Below are 23,464 nucleotides of genomic sequence, written 5' to 3'. Positions count from 1 at the left end.
GGTGGTTCGTTGTGTGGTAGGTGCAGCAACGTCATGTAATCAGCGCGTGATCCCAACTTCCTCTTCAGTTTTAGCAAAGTAAGAATGAAAGAGGTCATCCATGAATTCATGGGGAAAAAGGATTTCACTGCTAAAGTTGGCTGACAACTAATAAAAGGGGTTAAGTGCTACAGTAATGTCATCAAATGTCCATGAAAAAAATGTCATGTTATTTGTGTCACGTAATGTGCACCCAGGCAAAACAAATTCATTTTTGCTTAAAAAGCGTTAAGTAAATAATTCACATATTCACACAGGAATTAGCTTTTGAAGACCTGCCTCTCCCCCTTTTTCACTGGTCAAGAGTCCTGCCTTCAATTCAGAAGCTTGTTCCCATGTGAATGTGTTTCCTCTGCATGCACTGCTCTAATTTTTCCAAAATATTTCTTTAACAATATTTAGTAAAAAAAATGCTTGTGTTTTATCTGTTGTGAGCATATGACTTGATGACTTGACGTGTGGATTATATGACACAAATAAAGTGAGATTTTTTTCATCTATGTTTTTTGCATTATTTGCCTTGGTTTTGTGTTGGTCTCCATAGATGCCCAATCTGTTAGAAAGTTTGTTATCTCCATTCTCCATTAAAAACTTTTCTTATGCGTCACTAAAAAGTCATTGTGCATGCACATAGGGGACAGCTTAAGGGCTCTAGTAATGGTAATTCCCCACCGTTCCACAAGTTGGTGCTGTGTACTAACACCTTTTCTCTTCCTTCTCTGCAGACAGCAAGAATGACAGTGTTAACATCAATTATATCACTTTTGGTGTCTGTCCTCCTGGAACCGCCTCTTCCTGCGGGAATTACTTAAATCTGAAGAAACCGCCATCTTAGTCAGCCAACTTCCTAGAGTTGTGTCTAGGAAGACATTTTTTCTCAACACCGCTTCCATATACAAGGTTTGCCTTTAGGTACACAAAACTGTATGTGTCTTTATCCTCTCTCTTACACCTTCTTAATCCAGACCAGGGTCACAGGAGGTGAAGGGTAGCACGGGACACAAGGCAGGAACAAACCCTGGACAGGGCTCCAACAAAGTATTCCTTTAAGGAAATTGGAAAGTAAGTTTACTTACCTGTCCAGGACAACCACCTGCCACATGCTTAATGGTATCAGACCAGACTTGGGTTTCCTGCATTTGTGCATTAGCGTTAAGCAGTTTGGCAAATTAAAGATGGAAAGCTTACATCCTCAAAGTGCAGACATGACAATAATGTCCACTAAAATTCCATTCTATACTACAACATTTGATTTGACAACAAATAATTTTCTTAGGCCACCATTTTGTTGATATAGTTAAGAGAGGATTTAATAGTGCATCTTAAACTTGTATGATCTTACGTATTGTGGCATTACATGAAAGGTATAAAATTAAAGAAACAGAAATGATTAAATATATCTCTCAGGCCTTTTATTCTGTACTAAGTTCTTGCTTTCAATGAAAATGCTAAACAGATGACACAGGAAGATAAGTGTTGCATCTTTTTTATCATCAAAGTTCCACTTATTGTTGTATTGTCTTTGCCTTCATTGAATTCACAACTTAAACAAACACAGTGTATGGGGTCATAAACAGAATTGATTTTTGTTTGTTCAGATATTCTCTAAAAAATTCCTCCATTCATCCTTGTGTACATGCATACATCCAGTTTATATCCAATTCTCAGTGACATGGTAATGTAGTGGTCAGCACTGCTGCTTCATGGATCTAGAGTTTGTATCCTATATCTGGATGTTGTCCATGTGGAGCTTGGACGTAATATGTGGGTTTCCTTTCATATCCACATAGACATATAGGTTAGTGTGATTGGTGTTTCCCTATTGGCCATTTTGTGGAGGTATGTATGTCAATGGGCTCCATGATGGAATGGTGTACTGGTCTTGGCTGTTTCCTGCTTTGCCACTAGTATTGCTTATAACCCAGTTCTGGATTAGCAGGGGTGACAAAGATAGGGAGCGTACCTGCCACCCAACTTGACACAGACAGACGCAGGGGGCACACTTATAAAAACACAAATATGTTTATTTTCTTTCTTCACCTGTGGGCAACGCCTTCCCCGTTTTCCACAGGCACACACAGTTCCACTAAGCACAATACTTTCCTTCTCTGTTCTTTTTCTTCTTCTCTCCTCCTCGGCAAACTTTCTCTCCCTCCTCCCAACTCTCTGCTGGCCCTTATATAAGTCACCCGGAAGTGCTCCAGGTGCTCGTTGCCCCATTTCCAGCTGCACTTTTGGGTGTGGTGAAAGAACCTCCCAAACAGGCTCAGGAACAGCTGCAGCACCCCCTGACAGCTCCTCCAGATCCCAACAGGGTTGTATCGAACTCCGTCTCCCATGAAGCCCTGCAGGAGTCCAAGGCACTGCTGCCACCCAGGGAGGCTGCCATCTAGCATTCCAGGGGAGGTAATGCTCTGTTCTTGCTTGTTCCCCTGGACCATACAAGGAAGAGGCGTCCCAGCCGGGCAAGGCCCCCGGCTGTCTGCCATATAGTTTGAGAATTAATGAATTATGCAATTTTTGGATGGTTGGGCTTACTTAAATTAAAAAATTCATTTTGAAGTATAAAAAAAGAATATGATTGAACAATACAGAGATACAGTGCACTTTATGAAGCTGAATCCTGGCCAGCCCACCAAGAATGCTGAGCCCACTCTTCATGCGTGCTCTGCGGGATTACTGGCATGACTCTCTTAGACCACTAACGCAATGATGCAATTCAACACCAAATAGTGGGTGCTCCGATTGTGGAGAAAATGTAGCAAAGGCAACTTCAGTAGTATGGACACATTCTACAGGCAGCACCGGAAACCATTGCTGACATTGCCTATCACTTCACAGTTATTGGCCAGCACCCACGAGGACAGCCAAAGCCTGCCAGAGTGGGCAGGACACGATCAGAACGGACACAAATATCACTCAACTACGTCCAAGCCATGCTCTTGATGGCATAAAATGGCATAAAGAGATCCAAAAAGCAGACCCTGCACCAGCGGGACAATGCTAGAATGATGAAGAAGAAGAAGAATATAGAGATACAGGTACTAAGTGGATCAGGCATTGATTTCAGAAGTGCAGAGACCTTGACTCACTGTGTATCCCTGAGTGACACTCTGTATTGTGCAATCACTTTATTTTTGATTGATTTATAAAGAAAGAGTTAAAAGCTAAATTTAAAAATACAATTATATACATCAAGTCATTTAATATTGTTAATTTATTTGTGAAGAATTGTAACTTCTATCCTGGGGACAGAGAAGGAATTGGTGATTGTTCACACTGTACTTGTACTGCTGTCTCTGGGCTGGACTTCTCCCTTCTTCTTCATTAGTTTTAATTTTCTTTGGACTTTTGGATTAGTGGTGATGACCACAATGGGACACGCTGAGGTATAAAGGGTTGCAAAGAAGACCCGGATGTCAGAAATTAGAGGTGCCACTCTCAAGATGGTAAGGGAGTACAGCCAGATGATGTTGTCGACGCCAAAGAATACAACATACAAAATGACCAAGATGACCACCGCCCTGGAAGCCTTGGTCTCTGCTCTCCCTCCCTTTTGGCTGTGGTCTGAGCTCTTTATATTTTTAACTTTTTGACCATGCTGGTACAGAAGTATTAGGATGTAGCCACTCATGATGGTCATTAGCACTATAAACACAAGGTCTCTGGACATGATCCCAAACCCCATGGAGATATATGAAGAGTAATCCTTATATAAGACAAAGCAATATTCTAAATTCAATGTGTATGGAGGAATTGTGTTGTTAAAGAGGCTAGAAACAGCATTAAGGACAGATGTGATACTGGAGAAGTAGTAGAGAAGGTAGAGGAATAGGATGATATACAGCAGATACTGAGGGATTCTCATCTTCAGTGAAGCAAGTAAAGAGGTGGCCGGTGAGATGGCTACTGCTTGGTAGACACAAAGCAGGCAAGTGAGACTAATGGAGAGGCCGCGGAAAGCACGGAAGCAAAGAATAGTGACTTTGCAGCCAACATCATCAAAGAGATTCAGGTAGCCCAAGGCAGCCATTGTCTGTGGGATACTACGAGTAAAGGCTACCATGAGGTTGGCAAAAGCCAGGTGACAAAGAATGATGTCAGCCGTTAGGAGCTTGGTCTCGATTAAGTAGCTGTGCAGGAAAGCAAAGCAAACAACAAGATTGGCAGGAACACTGATGATTGTCAAGATAATGAAGCTGGTTGCTTTGATGACAACTCTGGTGTCCATAACTTTTCAATGTCAAGACCTAGGAGCAAGAAATTAAAGGTGAAAGTTAGGGAAATTGTTAAGATACATTTTGCAAAAATATTACAAAACCTATTTCACCCAGAGAGTTATACATACAGGAAACAAACTACTTTGAAATCAGGTTGAAAACAGCATCATGGAATAAATATGTGGGCTGCACAGTGGTTAACATTGAGATATGGGTGTGACATTTCCATGATGGTCTCTGCATGGAGTTTGGATACAGTGCCAGTGTCTGTGTGGGTTCTTCTCCTCAATTTCTTCCTAGCTCCCATGTAAATTAGCTCAGTGTGAGCATGTGCACGAATGGGCCGTGTGAAGGGATGGCACCCTGTTAGTAGCTGCTTGCTGCTTTGTGTCCAGTTTCCACATCCATACAAACCTGAGCTGGAATAAGAAGGTTCAGGCATAGGCAGGTGCAGAGGAAGAGTCAAGCTTTGTTGTACTGAATGTGCTGTGCCCGCCATGACTGTTCTTATGATTACAACAGCATTTGGGCTTTGCAATCACTTAACAATAACTGATGTTCTCAGTCATTTACTGTTCTAAGCATCTGCAGGATTTTTAACATTCAGGAAAATACACTGCCATTTGTTTCAATATATCATGCTGTTAAAATATTAGACAGAGCTATAATATGTATAGTGTTAACAGTTCATGATAAAGTCAAAGACAACTTGGGTCAAAGTAAATAAAAAGCCAGTGACCAAAAGTCAGGCTTGAAGTTATTTAATAATAAGAAAACAGCCTTCATAGTGGATGTCATGGCAGCTCATCCAATACTGCTGCTGTCTCAGAGCTTCATTGTGTTTGGCTCAAATCTCATTCTTGGTTGTAAAGTTTGCACATTTTACCGTTGCTTGGGTGGGTTTTTTCACCAGATACACAGCTCAGTCTTAGAGATGCACAGGTAACTCAGAACTGGCCTCAGTCTGGATATGTGTTTGATCTCCGTGATGGACTGGTGTCACACCCAAGGTTAATTTTTCACATGCTGGGATAGACCAGCCTTCCACAACATACTGTAAACAAATTAAGCAGGTTTCAGAACATAGTGAAAATGTGCATTAGATGTGCATAGTAAATTGTAAGACCAGAAAATGTCTGGTGGTCAGGTTGAAGGATACGGTCATATGAAAAAGTTTGGGAACCCCTCTCAGCCTGCATAATAATTGACTCTACTTTCAACAAAAAAGGATATCAGTGGTATGTCTTTCATTTCCTAGGAACATCTGACTACAGAGGTGTTTTCTGAACAAAGATGTTTAGTGAAGCAGTATTTAGTTGTATGAAATTAAATCAAATGTGAAAAACTGGCTGTGCAAAATTGTGGGTCCCCTTGTAATTTTGCTGATTTGAATGCTTGTCACTGCTCAATACTGATTACTTGTAACACCAAATTGGTTGGATTAGCTCGTCAAGCCTTGAACTTCATAGACAGGTGTGTCCAATCATGAGAAAAGGTATTTAAGGTGGTCAATTACAAGTTGTGCTTCCCTTTGAGTCTCTTCTGAAGAGTGACAGCATGGGATCCTCAAAGCAACTCCCAAAAGATCTGAAAACAAAGATTGTTCAGTCTCATGGTTTAGGGCAGGGGTAGGCAACGTCGGTCCTGGTGAGCCGCAGTGGCTACAGGTTTTCATTCCAACCCAATTGCTTAATTAGAAACCAATCATTACCAATCTCAGACCTTATTTAATTTTATGGCTTGTTAGTCTGTGCAATGTAAGGCTCTTATATCGTAGATTTTTTTCCTTTCCAAAGATATCATCCAAATGATATGAAGCCTAAAACAGATCATTTTCAGTCTGTCACATTTTTCTATTAAGTGTTTTATTAAATCAAACAGTGCATGATGAACACACACAGATGTAACTGGAAAAAAGCTAGCTGGAGAACTGCTGGCTGCTTTGTCTTTTACATCTTATTGCTAATAAGGAGCAATTAAAACACTGAATGCAGCAGTTTAAGATTGAAATAAGCAATTAAGGTTGGAGAACCTTAACAAGCGAGACCACTAAAATGAAGCATCAAAATGTCACTTAAGCAATATGTGCTTCATCAGCAATAATTGAGTTCTCGTTAAGGAACTGGGTTGGAACAAAAACCTGCACATACTGCGGCTCACCAGGACCGACGTTGCCTACCCCTGGTTTAGGGGAAGGCTACAAAAAGCTATCTCAGAGGTTTAAACTGTCAGTTTCAACTGTAAGGAATGTAATCAGGAAATGGAAGGCCACAGGCACAGTTGCTGTTAAACCCAGCAGGTCTGTCAGGCCAAGAAAAATACAGGAGTGGCATATGAGCAGGATTGTGAGAATGGTTACAGACAACCCACAGATCACCTCCAAAGACCTGCAAGAACATCTTGCTGCAGATGGTGTATCTGTACATCGTTCTACAATTCAGCGCAATTTGCACAAAGAATATCTGTAAGGCAGGGTGATGAGAAAGAAGCCCTTTCTGCACTCACGCCACAAACAGAGTCGCTTGTTGTATGCAAATGCTCACTTAGACAAGCCAGATTCACTTTGGAACAAAGTGCTTTGGACTGATGAGACAAAAATTGAGTTATTTGGCCATAACAAAAAGCGCTTTGCATGGCGGAAGAAGAACACCACATTCCAAGAAAAACACCTGCTACCTACTGTCAAATTTGGTGGCTAGTTCAGGGACTGGGGCCCTTGTTAAAGTCGAGGGTCGGATGAATTCAACCCAATATCAACAAATTCTTCAGGAATTTGTGTTCAATAATGTTCAATCATCAGTCACAAAGTTGAAGTTAGGCAGGGGTTGGATATTCCAACAAGACAATAACCCAAAACACAGTTCGAAATCTACAAAGGCATTCATGCAGAGGGAGAAGTACAATGTTCTGGAATGGCCGTCACAGTCCCCTGACTTGAATATCATCGAAAATCTATGGGATGATTAAAAGCAGGCTGTTCATGCTCGGCGGCCATTAATTTTAACTGAACTGGATAAATTTTGTATGGAAGAATGGTCAAAAATACCTCCATCCAGAATCCAGACACTCATCAAAGGCTATAGAGGCTGTTATATTTGCAAAAGGAGGCTCAACTAAGTATTGATGTAATATCTCTGTTGGGGTTCCCACATTTATGCACCTGTCTAATTTTGTTATGGTGCATATTGCATATTTTCTGTTAATCCAAAAAAGTTAATGTCACTGCTGAAATACTACTGTTTCTATAAGGCATGTCAGATATTAAAAGGAAGTTGCTACTTTGAAAACTCAGCCAATGATTAACAAAAATCCAAAGAATTAAGAGGGGTTCCCAAACTTTTTCATATGACTGTATATGGGACAAACCATTTCAAATTTAGGAAATGAAATTTTTTAATCAACCAGTAAGAAAATGTCCCGTCTTTGCAAAATAAAAGGAACTGTGCAAGTTTTCAATTTATCCATCCATTAATTGAGCTTGCTTTTTTTATTAAAGGGGTGCTGGATTCTAGCAATATGAGGCCCAAAGGAAGAACTAGTCCTGAATGGGATAGCAGTTATTTGTTAGAAACACACCACAGTGAATCAAAGTGGCTCAACCTTAGAGTCACCAGTTAATATTTAATGTGATGATGGTGCCTAGATTAGATGCATTATGTGCAAGGCAGAATAGGTGCTGATTATTTGCAGGACACACATTTATAATCCACACTGGGAAAAATAAGGCAGTGATTAATCTGATATGAGCATCTGTTGAGTTGTACTACACCCATGGAAACCTGTAAGAAAAGTCAATTTGGATGTAGGGCTGGGTGATCTGTGCTTAAATTAATTTTGACCCAAAATGTTCTCAAAACACCTAACAATTAAAGATCAGCACCATATAGACATGTACTATACTGTACACATTTTCCAGAAAGAGTCCAAAACCTGACACATTTTCTCACAATAAGAACGTGAGATGTTAGCAAAGGAAACAGATTTCCCTTTTTTCAAAACTTTAAATTGAATAGATGTGAATAGCTATGCCACAAAGCAACACCTTAAATAACAAATACTTTCCAACCATTTCTGTTTTATTCCTTCTCTATTAATTTTTGAGTTTCTGTTGTATGTGTTTATTCAACACCCGGCCTGTCCTGCTGGCATCTGTGTGTGCCAGTCAGTAAGCATGGTACTCTTTCGCTCTCATTCTCTCTCTGTGATGGTTTTATAAGGAAAAGACAAAGCAATAATCACCGATTGTAATACTTGCACATGTATATATTGTACACATACTGTTTTCAAATTTACATTATTCGTATTGGCTCCAAATTATGTATTTGCATATTTATGCCTTTCCCTAGTCTGTAACAGTCTATACGATGCATTCGGGGTTATTTTATAACAATTACAAGCATAGCCTATAGGGCCAGACATGATTCTCAAAGGAGAATACACGTCTGGAAACAACCCGTTAAAAATTGTGTAGTGAATAGCGGTGAAATCCTGCGCTGCAAAGGTTCCACCAACAGGGCTTCTTCCTTAGACACCCGCCCCACGTTTCTCCACTCCGTGCGTGTTAAACCGCCTCCAGCTTTTCAGGGATGCTGAACAAAAGACCTGACACTGTGAAAAAAATAAAATACATTTTTGTTATCCATACAGGAGCTCAGTAGCACAAAGTAACTGAAGCTCGATAATTAAATTGCATGTTGTAATGATCGCTGTGGCAACAGAGACAGGCACACACGTAGATCATCGCAGAATTTCGGCTCCACACATTTGAGAAGTGCCTCTGTCTGCGCTGATATCTTTCAGTCATTTTGATTACAGTAATCCCTCGCTATATCATGCTTCGCCTTTCGCGGCTTCACTCCATCGCGGATTTTATATGTAAGCATATTTAAATATATATCGCGGATTTTTCGCTGCTTCGCGGGTTTCTGCGGGCAATGGGTCTTTTAATTTCTGGTACATGCTTCCTCAGTTGGTTTGCCCAGTTGATTTCATACAAGGGACGCTATTGGCAGATGGCTGAGAAGCTACCCAACTTACTTTTCTCTCTCTCTTGCGCTGACTTTCTCTGATCCTGACGTATGGGGATTGAGCAGGGGGGCTGTTCGCACACCTAGACGATACGGACGCTCGTCTAAAAATGCTGAAAGATTATCTTCACGTTGCTATCTTTTGTGCAGCTGCACGGTGCTTCGCATACTTAAAAGCTCGAAGGGCACGTATTGATTTTTGATTGAAAAACAAACTCTGTCTCTCTCTCTCTCTCTCCCTGCTCCTGACGGAGGGGGTGTGGGCTGCCGCCTTCAACAGCTTTGTGCCGCGGTGCTTCGCATACTTAAAAACCAAACAGCCCTATTGATTTGTTTGCTTTGCTCTCTGTTTCTGACAGCCTGTGCTCCTGACACACACTCCTTTGAAGAGGAAGATATGTTTGCATTCTTTTAATTGTGAGACAGAACTGTCATCTCTGTCTTGTCATGGAGCACAGTTTAAACTTTTGAAAAAGAGACAAATGTTTGTTTGCAGTGTTTGAATAACGTTCCTGTCTCTCTACAACCTCCTGTGTTTCTGCGCAAATCTGTGACCCAAGCATGACAATATAAAAATAACCATATAAACATATGGTTTCTACTTCGCGGATTTTCTTATTTCGCGGGTGGCTCTGGAACGTAACCCCCGCGATGGAGGAGGGATTACTGTATTGCATACTATATGACATAACAACAGCAAGCTGAGTTTAGATAAGCAGTGCAGTATATGGCTATACAACATCGTTAAAACACTGCGGCTACTTTGTCATGACATGTTTGCATTTCAAATTAGACAGTCATTTTAAAAATCTTTAGTTATTTGAGTAGATGTGCAATCGGTGAATGCTGTGCAGCTTCTCTCTTTTAATGGCGAGTCCTTTTGAGTGTGACACACCGTTTACTTCAAATGCATATTTTGCCATTGATATTTTCATTAATTAAGCAGCCACTTCTTTCAAGCTTACATCTGCTTGTACGCTATTGTCGTAACGCGGAACAACAGAGAGCACGCACAGTACCTGAGACAACATATCGCTCAAGTTTGCCGTTCGTCCATTGATGCCGTCGAATGCCAATGTAGGGGGTTCGTTCAAAACATTTTCCGCACTTTTATATTTTCACTGGAAACGTTGAAGGCGGGAGGAGTAATAATTGGGCATTAAAACGTTGTTACAACGCTGAGAAAATTGCATCGCAAACGAAGGTCACTATGCAGAAAAGTGATGTAATTTGTTTTTGAAATTCTTAATAAGCGGAGTTAAAAAAATTGCGGAAACGTTTTGGATGTCCCTCGTATAGTCTGAAACTACAGAAAGGTTTTTTTTTTCCCTTGCATCAAGTTATGCTTATTTTTAAAACGTGTAATCGGCACACACGACACATATTTATATTTCTAATTGGGTACTTTTAGGAGACTTTTCAAAATCACCGCCCCACTTTGAGCGCTGACTTCATGAGGCGTTTGATTGGTTTAGAAATGTGACACTCAGTGCGCCGTCTAATTGTTCCCACCCAGTTTTAAGCAAATTCCACTCAAGTTTGTCTCCAGACGCATATATTGTACGCCTGGCTTTAGCGAGCCTACTGTGCAGGTTGAGCCTCTTGTTTTCAACTACTTAAAAAATTACTTTAACGTTCATTCTCAATGAACCGTGAATTAACATGTCCATTTTAACAACGACAACAGCAATTGTTTCTATAGCACATTTTCATAAACAGAATGCATCTTAAAGTGATTTACATGATGGCTACGAAACAGTTACAATAACAACTAAGTAAAAAGTAATAAAAAATCAGTATGAGCTTACATAACATAGATATATAATTAGTTTAAAACCAGAGTCCTTATACGAGGGATGTTCAAAAAGTTTCCGCTCTTTTATATTTTCGTTAGAAAAGGTGAAGGCGGGAAGAGCAGTAATTGGACATTAAAAAGCTGGTACGACGCTGGGAAAATTGCATCGCAAACAAAGGTGACTATGTAGAAAAGTGATGTAATGTGTTTTTGAAATACTTAATAAGTAGAGTTTAAAAAAAAGTGCGGAAACTTTTTAAACGTCCCTCGTAGCAGTTTTGTGGTCTTCAGAGAGAATGTGAACCTTAAGTTGCACATCCTAGTTTTTCTGATTGCACATTCCGCTTCCTAACAGTTAAATTCTCATTGAAAACATGTGCCTTATTATTATTATTATTATTATTATTATGGTTTTATTTGTCTGTACACTCTACTGTTTCTTTAATACCACTTTATGGTCCATAACTGGGTTGTCTGGTTCCTCATAGAGCCATTGCTTGGCAGAGCACCATTTTATTCTTGAAAGATAAGTTCTTTGCATATGAAGTTAATTCTTTATGCTGTGATAAACTTCCTAATATGTAGGGAAAAAAAAAAACCTGAAATCTTTAATATATGGTAGGTTTTCTAGCAGGAAACAAACAGGTTAAGAACAACTGGACTTATTATGTTATTGTATGCAGCAAGAGCCCTTTTAAATTAGGACCCATTTTCTATTTCACTAATCTGTTACCATCTATTTACTGTATTTACTATTATGGATCTAAATAAATACAAGTTCCTTCTGGAACCTTCGTGTGGCTCTACCCAGTCCTCCTGGCTGTTAGTGGAGTCAGACTACCTTCTGCCATGTGTGCCTTTCTTTAAACAAACCCTGCGGAGTTACACTGACAGAAAGACACATACGTGTCACATGTGGATCAGAAAAAATCTATAGGTCTGCTGTGTGTTTACACAGTCCAAGTAACAATCAAGACAAAATCATGGATTTTAAAAATACTAGTCAGTCCGCTCTTTTAAGTCTTAAAAAGAGGACATCCACATAATGTTGCCTTTGCAGGAAGCTCACATTTCAGCGGTATAATATAAATAAATGTGATGTTAGACAGTGTAGCTGTGACTGTGAACTTTAAACAGCAAGACTTCAGGTTCAGCTCCTTTCTTTGTCTTACTATGTGATCCTGAAAAACTCACTTCACCTGTCTATGCTTAAAAAACCACAAATAATTTCCTTAAGCATAGTCTTTTGCTGTTGGCTGTTGGTATCTGCCTGGCTTTATCGTTGGGTCCTCACACAAACCCACTCTCCATCCTACTGGACAAATTCAGAGTCAGTGCTAAACTAACACCTACACTCTTAAAAATAAAGGTGCTAGAGTGGTTCTTCAGAGCAATGCCAAAGGGCAATCATTCTTGTTTCCCAATAGACCCATCCACATGAAGGTTCTGGAAAGAACCTTTATTTATTTAGATCTGTAACAGGCTCCATATAGCAAATAACTATGAAGAGATGGCAACAGATTTGTGAAATATGAATGTCATGATTTTAAAAGGACTCTTCCTGCATATAATAATACAGGCTAAGTCCTGGTCTTCTTAATCTGTCAGTGTCTTGCTAGGTAGCCTACCATATATGATTTCAGTTTTGTTTCTGCTTATTAGAAGTTTTTTAAAACACAAAGATCCAACTTCGTATGCAGAGATCTTTCTCAGAATGGGATGGTGGTTTGTCAAGCAATAGTTCTACGACGAACCAAATAACCCAATGAAGAACCATAAAATGCCATTGAAGAGCTTGCAAGATGGATTAATGTTTGTAGGAATATGTAACAATACATATTTTTGTAAATGTTTGGCTCTTTTCAGCGTGTTGTAAGTAACAGAGAGCGGTTATTTATCTGTGCACAAAGTAATTGACAGCATTGTGTTACTTCCTTTTGAAAAAGAAACAATTTTTATCAATAACTTGTGATCTATTGTGATTTGTTAGTGCTGAATTTGAAACTCTGTTTTGTGTATAGTACTGTGATTTCTCTTTCTGTGACTAATAATATTGGTGTTAGCTAGCAAAGTACTTGCCATTTGAATTGCCCCACTCGGTATGTTCCCATTATTTGAACCCACTGGGTTTGCTGCCTAACACTTGCAGCTGTAGCAACACTCTTGTTACAAATGAGGACAAGCACACATCTTACCTTTGTTGGCTGTAACTCTTCTTTTCCAAGTACCAGTGTGTGAAAGCAGCCAGTGGACTATGCTGTGGTGCATCCTCCTTTATGCAGTGAGCCTTTAACAAACAGGTATCTCCTGAGGAAAACAACGGCAGAAAGCTATGAAGGCCCTTGGGTAATAGAATACCAGACACAGCTGAGATGATAAGAACATCAGGAGTATGCTCCACAAATCTAGTAACTGTTAAAGAAATGGCCGCTAATTACAAACTCCACAGAGTATGAGCTATCTGACAGGTCACATGAAGCTTAAAGGACTGCACCGAATATTTATGTGATTTCAGTTTTTTTTCTGGATATTAGAAGTTTTTTAAAGCCCAAAGATCCAACTTCATATGCAGAGAACCCTTCTCAGAATGGGATGGTGCTTTGTCAAGCAATAGTTCTATGACGAACCAAATAACCCAATGAAGAACCATAAAATGTCTTTGAAGAACCTGCAAGACAGATTAATGTCTGTAGGAACATGTAACAATATATATTTTTGTAAATGTTTGGCTCTTTTCAACGTGTTGTAGGTAACAGAGAGCGGTTATTTATCTGTGTACAAAGTAATTGACAGCATTGTGATACTTCCTTTTGGAAAAGAAAAATATTTTTTATCAATAACTTGTGATCTATTGTGATTTGTTAGTGCTGAATTTGAAACTCTTGTTTTATATGTATAGTAACTATTAAAGAAATGGCTGCTAATTACAAACTCCACAGAGTGTGAGCTATCTGACAGGTCACAAAATATTTTCTTAAACTGTTAATAAATAAATACATAAATAAAACACATAACTTAATCTATCCCCATAATCCAAAAAAGGATTGCTATAGGCCAGAGCCCCATAACTCTCAACTGAAACAAGTTGGTTCAGTACACATATTTTTTACACGTTACTGCTTAATAAACACAGAATTTTAAATTAACCTAACACAGGGATAGTTGCCAAAAAGAAAATAAAAAATCCAGGAAGACAAAGGAGACCGCAGTTCTGACTAATAAACATTGGACATTTTACATTATGGTAAAGTCAGTGCTAATTGTGGGAGAATAGTAAAATATTTCCCCTCTACATCTGCCACTATTGACAGAAATATTCCTGAATCATCCTGACATCTCACTCCATGGTGTAAAACAGGACACAGAAAACGATAAAGAGTTGAAACACCAGTTGGTGACCCTGTATAATTAAAAGGCATAAGACAAAAGAAAACACATGTAACAATAGTGGAAACATCTTTCCAAACATGATTTCATAACAGAACTGACTCAAGATGGCAGATATCCGTCCGGGTTATGAGTTCAAAGGGCAGGAACAGGAGGGTCCCGGCGGACAGACATGGAAATGACATCAGAGATGGAGTTGGCTGTCAATCTTCCATTCTGTAGAGGGAGCCCAAGAGAAGGCATTGGTGTGCAGAGGATAGTTACTATCAACAAAGCCCTTAAGTTGACTCCCATGTGCATGTGCATGGCAATGGGAAAGGAAGTGGGGTAAAATGTCACTGCAGTAGAGTAGAAATAAAGAATGAGTAAGTGACAGTCAGTCGGTGGAATGGCAACTGATTTACACACTATGGCCTGCAGAGGGCAATATTGTTATTTTTAATCCAGGTCACTATCCTGCCTTATGTTTAAATTCTTTGTTTATATCCTTTATGTTCATTTTTAGTCATTTGGTTATTATAATTTGTATTAATGTTGTTATTTCTGTTTATTGTTTGTATAATTATGTATTTTTATCAGTTTTATGTATTATTTGTTTTTTTGTGTGGATGCCTGTTCTGCCATGTCCCTTCAGTTTTTTGGTGATTCCTCAAGAGCTGGGGTCACCTGTCAATCACCATGGAGGGACTGCAGTTTGAAGCCTGTGGATATTATTGCATCTGGTGTGTGTCTGGGGAGACTCTAGCCAGTCAAGTGCCTGAGGGTCTCTGGTATCTAACGGCTGCCTCTCTTTCACCTGTAGAGCAGATGATGAATTCTGAGATGAAAGGTGACATCACCTCCGGGTTTTTTACGAAGGGCCTGCCTCTTCTGCCCTGAGAGATTGATAGAAAGTTACTAAAAGCAGGCAGGAATTGAACTTCAGAGGTTGCAAGATGTATGTGATTTTCATTTGAACTTTTTTCCTTGCCATACATGGGTACCAAGGTGGTCCCTAAGTACATTTACTGTCTCTCCCAGCTCTTGTCATTACAATCTTAAACATCATTGATATTTAACCTGATGAATTACTTAGCACGTTTTCAGCTGACTTCACTTCTAAAGGTAGAGCTATTTAAAAAAACATAAATCTTGATCAAAGAACAAATTAAATGATGATGAAATTAAAAAATGTATTTGTGGTGAATTGCACTGTGCATATATTAAGTTTAATGCTTTAGATTAATTTAACAGTCTGCAAATCTGAAATACCTCACAACTAGATGTTGCATAATATGACATTGGCTTAAGACTGCATTGTTTCAGTTAAGGAACATTATAAAAGTTTGACTATGGAGAAAGATCACAATCAAAAATAACTCATAATAGCTTACTCCAAATTTACATTTCACACGTGTGCATTACTGTTGCACTTCTGAAAATTATGAGTATAATTCTCTAGCGTGAACAAACTGTCACGCTTCTCAGGGGGGCGGGGTGCAGAGCTCGGAGGGGCATGTACATACATAGGTGGGGTTAGGATTTCAGACACACCCATGGAATGTTATCGGCATTTGCATTGTTAGACATGGGTGGCTTGGAGTTTGTTGCCCTATCCCATCCCTTTTGCCTGAGGTTTTATTCGATCTGCCAAAGCTCTTCTTTATTTTCCTCCTGAAATGATTGGTTCATAAAATGCTGCATAAGTTCCAAAATATTAAATTATTATACATTTTAATATGAGTTTCTTTCTGCTGTCTCCTGTTTACGTGAACTGTTAACATGTCATTACATCATTACAGTTCATGGGCTTTGGACCAGGGTAACACCTAAATAATATTAGTTTATTTCACATAAGTTATGGTGCTTTGATGCACAGTTTCTAAAGTGTGAAGATTTGCATTGTAATGCATTAACTGCTTTTAAGATGCATTTCCACGTTATTTTATATAAAAGTATCTATAGACAAAGGCTGAAAAAAAAGTGACTGATTATGTTTTATAATCTAGGGTTGATCTTGTTCAAATAATTTGACAATTCATTTACCACTAAAACCACAGCAAATTGCCCACACTGCTTGAATTGGTTGACCCTTTTTTGATAATAATAATAATTGACACTTAATTGATCCCCAAGGGGAAATTTGTCCTTTTGCATTGCCTTTGGGGGTCTTTGTGTATTTTACCTAGTAATTTGTTCAAGTAAATCTCATATACATTAATCGTAAAGCTACTACTTATTTATTTATTCTAGTATAAAACCACCATCAGCTTCCTCTTGTCTTTATATATAATACACTACCATGGCTGTCTGCTTGTCTGTTCAGGTTTTTAAATCACCTGTAGCTCACAAAATGTTGACCCATTGACCTGAAATTTGGTACACATATACAATGTGACGTCTGCTATCCACTTTCGGGGTGATGATTGACCTCCAAAGTTATTCCTCTTTTTATTTTTATTTTATTTTATTGTAGAATCAACTATCGGCAGTGGCCAGCAGGGCAGCACATGTGTATGGGCGCCGTTCTCATCCCTACCACCTTTGCTTCACTTCCCCTTCCTCTTCATATATTAAATCATTCTTGAGGCAGATTGAAGACTTAAGTGACAGCTTAAGTAAAAAAATTGAAGGAAACATACTAAGTAATTGCAAGACAAACACTGACTTAATCCGTTTTAAAAAAAGATGCAGATGAAAGAAGAGAAGAAGCGGGCCGCTATGGTGGAGAAAAGAAGAGCTGCTCAGGAAGCAGCAAGCGCATCAACCTCTGAGCAAACGAATACTAAACGTACAGAGAAAGAGGATGAAAACTAGGAATGCTCAAGTCAAGTGTATTCTATCGTGCAGTGTGCCGTTACTGGTCATCTAATAAAGCATCATCATTTACTGGAATCATTTACCTTCATCTGCTTTCATATTAGAGCCATTTGGGTATATATCTTCTGCTTTATCTACAACCTCCATATAATTTAAATCACCCCCACTCCATCTTATCTGTGGTTTTCACATTCTTTTTCCTATTATAATGTGATAAAATCTATAAAAACTTAATACTTTGGAGCTTACGCAGCATTTTTTGAACCAATCATTTTGAAAAGAAAACAAAGAAATGCTTTGGTAGATCATGTACATCTTTCCACAGTAACAAACAGGATGGGATCGGGTGACAAACTCCGAGCTGCCCACATCTAACTATGCAAATGTAGATAACATTCCATGGACGGGTCTGAAATCCTAACCCCACCACTGTATGTGTACACCCCTCCGATTTCTGAACCCCGCCCTGTTGAAGCTCCTTCTCCACCCCATCCGGCAAAACACAGTGAGGACCTTCTCTCTTTTTTTGGTAGGATTGCATTGCAATAATATAGATGGCTAAAACTAAAAGCATGTATTAACTTTCTAGCATCTTGCAATCATATGAAAGGTCTAATATAGAGTGAGATCACTGTCAAAAATAACTAATAATAATTTACAACAAAAAAGGTGCTGTTAATGGGTTAGAAGGGATTGTGACACCAAAAGCTGTCTGAAAGGCACTTAAAAATGTTTGTCCAGAATGATGTTAATTTGGTGCAGGCCCAAAACATGTGACCCAGTGAGGCTGGAACTTGATTGCAGCATTCACAGGTTGGATCTTGCCCTGGAAACATTTTAGATAGTTTTAAGTGAGACAAATGTGCTCAATATATAATTTCAGTTCCCTCCTTATGACCACAGAAAGGACTAAGATAAGTGCAGTCATTCATAGACCGTATGTCCAGGGGAGTCACCCAGACTTGGGCGTAGGATACCTATAGACTAATATTAATGATAAGCCAGCAATTTGAGCAAAATTGCACTTGTGTCACTTTGCAAACAAATCTTGAAATGATGCTGTTAAATGACCAGTTAAATCCATACCATTGAGCCAGGAAGAATGGTGTGTAATATATACTTAAAGATTTTTTCTGTTCCCTAAAGTTTCATCTTACATGCAGCCTAGCAGTCATTTAGATTTGGGGAGTACACTTCCCATCAGGCAGCAGGAGTGCACTTTGGCTGATGGGAGGCCGTCTGGTTGCTAGGCTAAAGTTACAGTCCGTTGGATTAGCACAGTGTTTCTCAAACTGTGTGCCGCGGCACACTAGTGTGCCGTGGAAGATTTGCAGATGTGCCGCGGGAGTTTCTACAAATATTTGAAATTTATACAGGTTTTCAGAACGCTACACGTGCAGCGTTACACAGGTCTGCGTACTATTAAATTTTTATCCTACGTTGCGATGACGTCCCCACTTGCAACGACCAGTAATAGTAGCCCGCACTCTCCCCTTTTCTCTGCCCTGCTAAATCGGAACGCTACATTTTGACGGAAAGGGGTGTTAGCTATTCAGGTTATGGAATTTTCCACTATACATATATTATTATAATGACTAAAATGTAGGCCGCCCTAGCAGACGCACAGCAGTTTTTGAATTGGTAACGATAATAATAAGCGATGTGTTTCATTTAAATTTTTTAGGTGTATGCTAATAATAACAAATTATCAATAAGCGTTATTCATTGTTATCCATGGAGAAATACGTTAGCAAGAATGAAACTGCGAAAGCGTTAAAAAAAAAGCAAGGAACCAAACGAAGGTACAAAGAAGATTACATCGGATATGGTTTCATATCTTCGGGACCTGAAGATGCTCCATTGCCATTCTGTCTGATCTGCAATTCAGCTCTGTCGAATGAGGCGCTTGTTCCAAGCAAATTGAAGAGACACTTGGAAACAAAACATCCAGCTGTAAAAGCGCAACCGAAGGAATACTTCGAAAACATCAGGGCTCAACAAAATAAACAAGCTAAGAAACTTACGAACTACCTAAAGCTGCCAGAAAAGGGATTGATTGCAAGTTATAAGGTTGCTCAGTTATTAGCAAAACGCAAGAAAGCGCATACAGAGGCTGAATCAGTCATTGCACCAGCTTTAGCAATAGTTGTTGAAACTATCCTTGGACCCGATGCCACCGAAAAAGTTAAGAAAGTTCCTTTGTCAAATGATACTATCTCACGCAGAATTGAAGACTTATCGTCAGATTTACAAGATCAAATCTGAGAACACTTTGACGCGCCTGACGATGAAGTGTCTCTATTGTGGTCTTTTCAAGTTGATGAATCCACTGACGTTAGCGGCAAAGCCCAGCTGCTAGCTTTTATTCGGTTCATAAAGGATGAAAAATGTGTCAACGAATTCTTATTTTGCAAAGACTTACAAACTACGACCAAAGGCGAAGATATTTTCAATGTGGTGAACGAAAACATTTTGCTCTTCAAACTACAGTGGAAAAACTGTGTCAGCGTTTGCACCGATGGCTGTCCTTCCATGCAGGGAAATAGAAAGGGATTCGTCACTCTTGTGCGTCAAGAAAATCCAAATGTATTAGTTGTTCACTGCATGATCCACAGAGAAGCTCTTGCCTTCAAATCTTTGCCGAAAGATTTGATGTCTGTTCTGGATCAAGTGATTACAGTTGTAAACTTCATCAAATCTCGACCGCTTGCATCCCGACTTATCTCTCAGCTCTGTGAAGCAATGGATTCAGACTACAAATGCCTCCTGTATCACACCAACGTTCGTTGGCTCTCCAGGGGAAAAGTGTTAAAGCGTGTCGTCCAACTCAAGGCTGAGCTGATTTCATTCTTGGAGGCTGAAAAAAAAGACTTTGGATTTTTTTATTCATGACGAGATGTGGTGGGTTAAGGTGACATTTCTCTCTGATTTATTTGACAAATTAAATTCACTGAATTTAAGTCTTCAAGGACCATCGGAAAACATCACCACTGCATCCTCAAAACTGAAGTCATTTGGTGAAAAATTGTCGTTGTGGCAAAGTAAGATCTCGAAAGGAGTCTTCGACTGCTTTCCTACTTACAATGAATGTGCTTCAAATAAAGAAATCACCCCCGAAATTCTGTACACTTTGACACACCTGCAGTAAGCATTGCAGCATTACTTCCCAACAGTTGGAAGTAATGAATATGGATGGGTCAGCTATCCATTTGGAAACAATGAAGCTACAAATCTTACAACTGAAGAAGAAGAGCAGCTCATTGATTTAAAAAACGATGCAGTTCTTAAGCCAAGTTTTGCCGAGAAAAGCCTGGATGTGTTTTGGATTTCAATCAACAAGTTATATCCTGCAATCAGTTTAAAAGCAATCAAAATAATTCTTCCATTTGCATCTTCATGGTTTTGTGAGTTTGGATTTTCAGCACTGACTGAAATCAAGTCTAAGAAAAGAGAGAGACTTCTTACAATAGACGCTGAAATGCGAGTTTGTTTGTCGACTTTGGAGCCTCGATTAGATTGCATTTGCTCTCAAAAACAGGCACATCCTTCACATTGAATGTAATACTTAAAAACAGGTAAAATAATTTTTCATTTTATTATAAAACAACTGTTGTTCTTCCTGGTGTGCCGCGAAATTTTTTTAATTTTTTTACTGTGCCAACAGACAAAAAAGTTTGAGAAACACTGGATTAGCAAGTCACACATAAAGTTTGGATTGAATGACAGCAGATAGTTCTTTTTCTTTTTTAACTACCTTGTACAACGATGTTGTTGCCTCATTGGATGACAGCTTTTTCTTGCAGTTTTGCCTTTTTGTCTCTTTGCAGGTTTTCTTTAGCCATATTACATTTCCAAAAACACTGTTCTCCCCTTTATTTTCATCTGGAACCTTCTCTGAGAAATTGAGGCATCTAAAATAGGTGTATGGCATTGCTAAATCCTTAAGGAGCAATGCTACTTTCTTTTCACTCCACAAAGAGCCTTTATTATCCCAAAAAATATAGTTTTGCAATTGTAAAATAGTATGTATGTGAAATTAATTTTAGTGTCAAAACTGTTTATAAAGGGAAACTAAGTTAATTTTCTCATCACTACATATTAGAACATTAGAATAATCTAGACGAGAACAGGCCATTCAGCCCAACAAAGCTCACAAGTGCTATTCACTTATTTCTTCCAAATAACATCAGGATATGTTATTTTATGTTATATTTTTGTCATGTTAGATTTTATCTACACTGCAACTCTCATCAGGAAAAACAGTTTCAGAAAATGAGATGTGGTATTTTACTTAACTAAGCGTGATTCAGCTGTTGAACAAGGACATTGGTGGCATGGTTCTTGTTGGTCTTACGGGCAAACAGGTAAGTCATTGTAATTTGTACACAAGACAATAAATTTGAAATAAACTGATGACATATTTATTTTATCAAAGCATCACCTTACATTTTTAAAATGCCAGGGCCATTATACACCTGTATTGCACGTTTACAATTCCAATCATCACTCAGCTTTATGTACTTTTTGTGGCATGTCGTCCATCCATCCATTTTCTAACCCGCTGAATCCGAACACAGGGTCACGGGGGTCTGCTGGAGCCAATCCCAGCCAACACAGGGCACAAGGCAGGAACCAATCCCGGGCAGGGCGCCAACCCACCGCAGGCATGTCATTTGAATGCATTATAAATAAAAACTGAGGAAATGAGTTAAAAAAAAGCAAAATATGTAATATAACCATGCCACAATGAAACAGTGAAGCAAAATGAAGTACATTTTTTTCTAAAATGTATATAGAGAATTTTTTGTTCAGAAAATGGTTGAAACAGAGTGATTAATAATGCCGTGTTTGAGTGACATGTTTTTAACCTGTACAGCTTCTTGCTAGTAGATATTTATTCAAATTAATCTAATGAGGAGGCGGGTCTAATTTAGAGTTACATGACAGTAAAGAATCATGATTTGTAGAAGTTTTAAATCAACTATGAATGAACCACCTTTGAATCATCTTAGTAATATCACCAAATACCAGGCATTTAATGACCTCTCGGGCACAGCCATCAGCAGTGTGTCTGTCTGCGGAGAGAGTGTCGACCTTGTCAAGTGCTTTACTTACCTCAGCAGTGACATTCATATGTCTCGTGATTCTTCCTATGAAGTCAGTAGTTGGATTGAATGAGCAAGGGGGTCATGAGGTTGCTTGAAAAGGATGTGTTATGCTCCCAGTACTTCTGTAAAAGGATGAAGATCCAAGTCTTTAGAGTCCTGGTGCTCCCTGTTTTGCTATATGGTTGCGAGACATGGACGCTATCCAGTGACCTGAGATGAAGACTGGACTCCTTCGGTACTGTGTCTGTTCAGAGAATCCTTGGGTACCGTTGGTTTGACTTTGTGTTGAATGAGCGGTTGCTCACAGAGTCCTGAATGAGGTACATTGCCTGCATTGTGAGGGAGTGTCAGTTAGTGCTGTACGGCCATGTGGTGAGAGTCCCTGAATGTGATCCAGCTCACAGGATTTTCATTTCTGAGGACCCGAGAGGCAGGACAAAGCCAAGGGGATGACTACATAATACCTGGCTGTGGCAGATAGATGATCATTTCTGAAGGGTGGGACTGGACCACATGTCTGCCTGGGGGGTTGCCAAACAGGGATCCTGAGCTGTTTCATCGTGTGGTGGGTACGGCAGTGTGCCGTACCTGTGCATTCTCCTTAACTTGACCTGACCTGATCAAATACAACTGCATTTGCTGAATTGCAGCAATCTCTGTTGACATTCTGAGTGCAGAAGTCAATGAATGAAAATGAAGTACAATGTATAACTGTGTCTTTTAAATGAAATATGCAATTATTTTACACTTATTTTTGATTTTTCTCTGTGTATGTCTTCATATTTTTGACTTTCTGGTCTCTTCAGTTTGTGCTTAAAGATTGAAATGATCAGAATGAAGAAGGCAGCACTAACTAGACAACATGTGTTAAAAGAACAAGTCACTGGCCAGAGACTGTGCACTCAGTAAAGTAAAGTCATGGACTGAAGTGGTTACTTAATTTGAATTACAGGTTGAATAAACAGTCTTAAAATTAACATGCTGTTCAAATTAGTGTAGATCGTCAATTACTAAACACCCTACATTTTTTTAATAGGTTGCTTACAACCTGTAGTGTGTAGTGATGGTCGAGATAAATTAATAGAATGG

At 39.1% G+C, this 23,464-nt stretch overlaps 2 protein-coding genes across 3 annotated transcripts in view; both read right to left on the bottom strand.

Moving 5' to 3' along the window:
- Positions 1 to 23,464, bottom strand: part of LOC114649253 (olfactory receptor class A-like protein 1) — a 94,753-nt gene that overhangs the window by 19,308 nt on the left and 51,981 nt on the right. The gene's annotated exons all lie outside the window — the stretch shown is intronic.
- On the bottom strand, positions 3,243 to 4,294 carry LOC114649255 (olfactory receptor class A-like protein 1). Its single transcript, XM_028798758.2, has one exon. The coding sequence runs from the start codon at positions 4,268 to 4,270 to the stop codon at positions 3,314 to 3,316; it is 957 nt and encodes a 318-aa protein (XP_028654591.1). The 5' UTR covers positions 4,271 to 4,294; the 3' UTR covers positions 3,243 to 3,313.

The sequence above is a fragment of the Erpetoichthys calabaricus genome, chromosome 3, assembly GCF_900747795.2.
Source record: "Erpetoichthys calabaricus chromosome 3, fErpCal1.3, whole genome shotgun sequence".
NCBI classification, from domain to species: Eukaryota; Metazoa; Chordata; class Cladistia; order Polypteriformes; family Polypteridae; genus Erpetoichthys; species Erpetoichthys calabaricus.
Note: the sequence above shows the minus strand (reverse complement) of the source record. Positions and strands in the feature narration are given on the sequence as shown.

What these genes read in the sequence shown, in the direction of transcription:
- LOC114649255 (XM_028798758.2), bottom strand. Translation starts at nt 4,270, where the DNA reads ATGGACACCAGAGTTGTCATCAAAGCAACCAGCTTCATTATCTTGACA.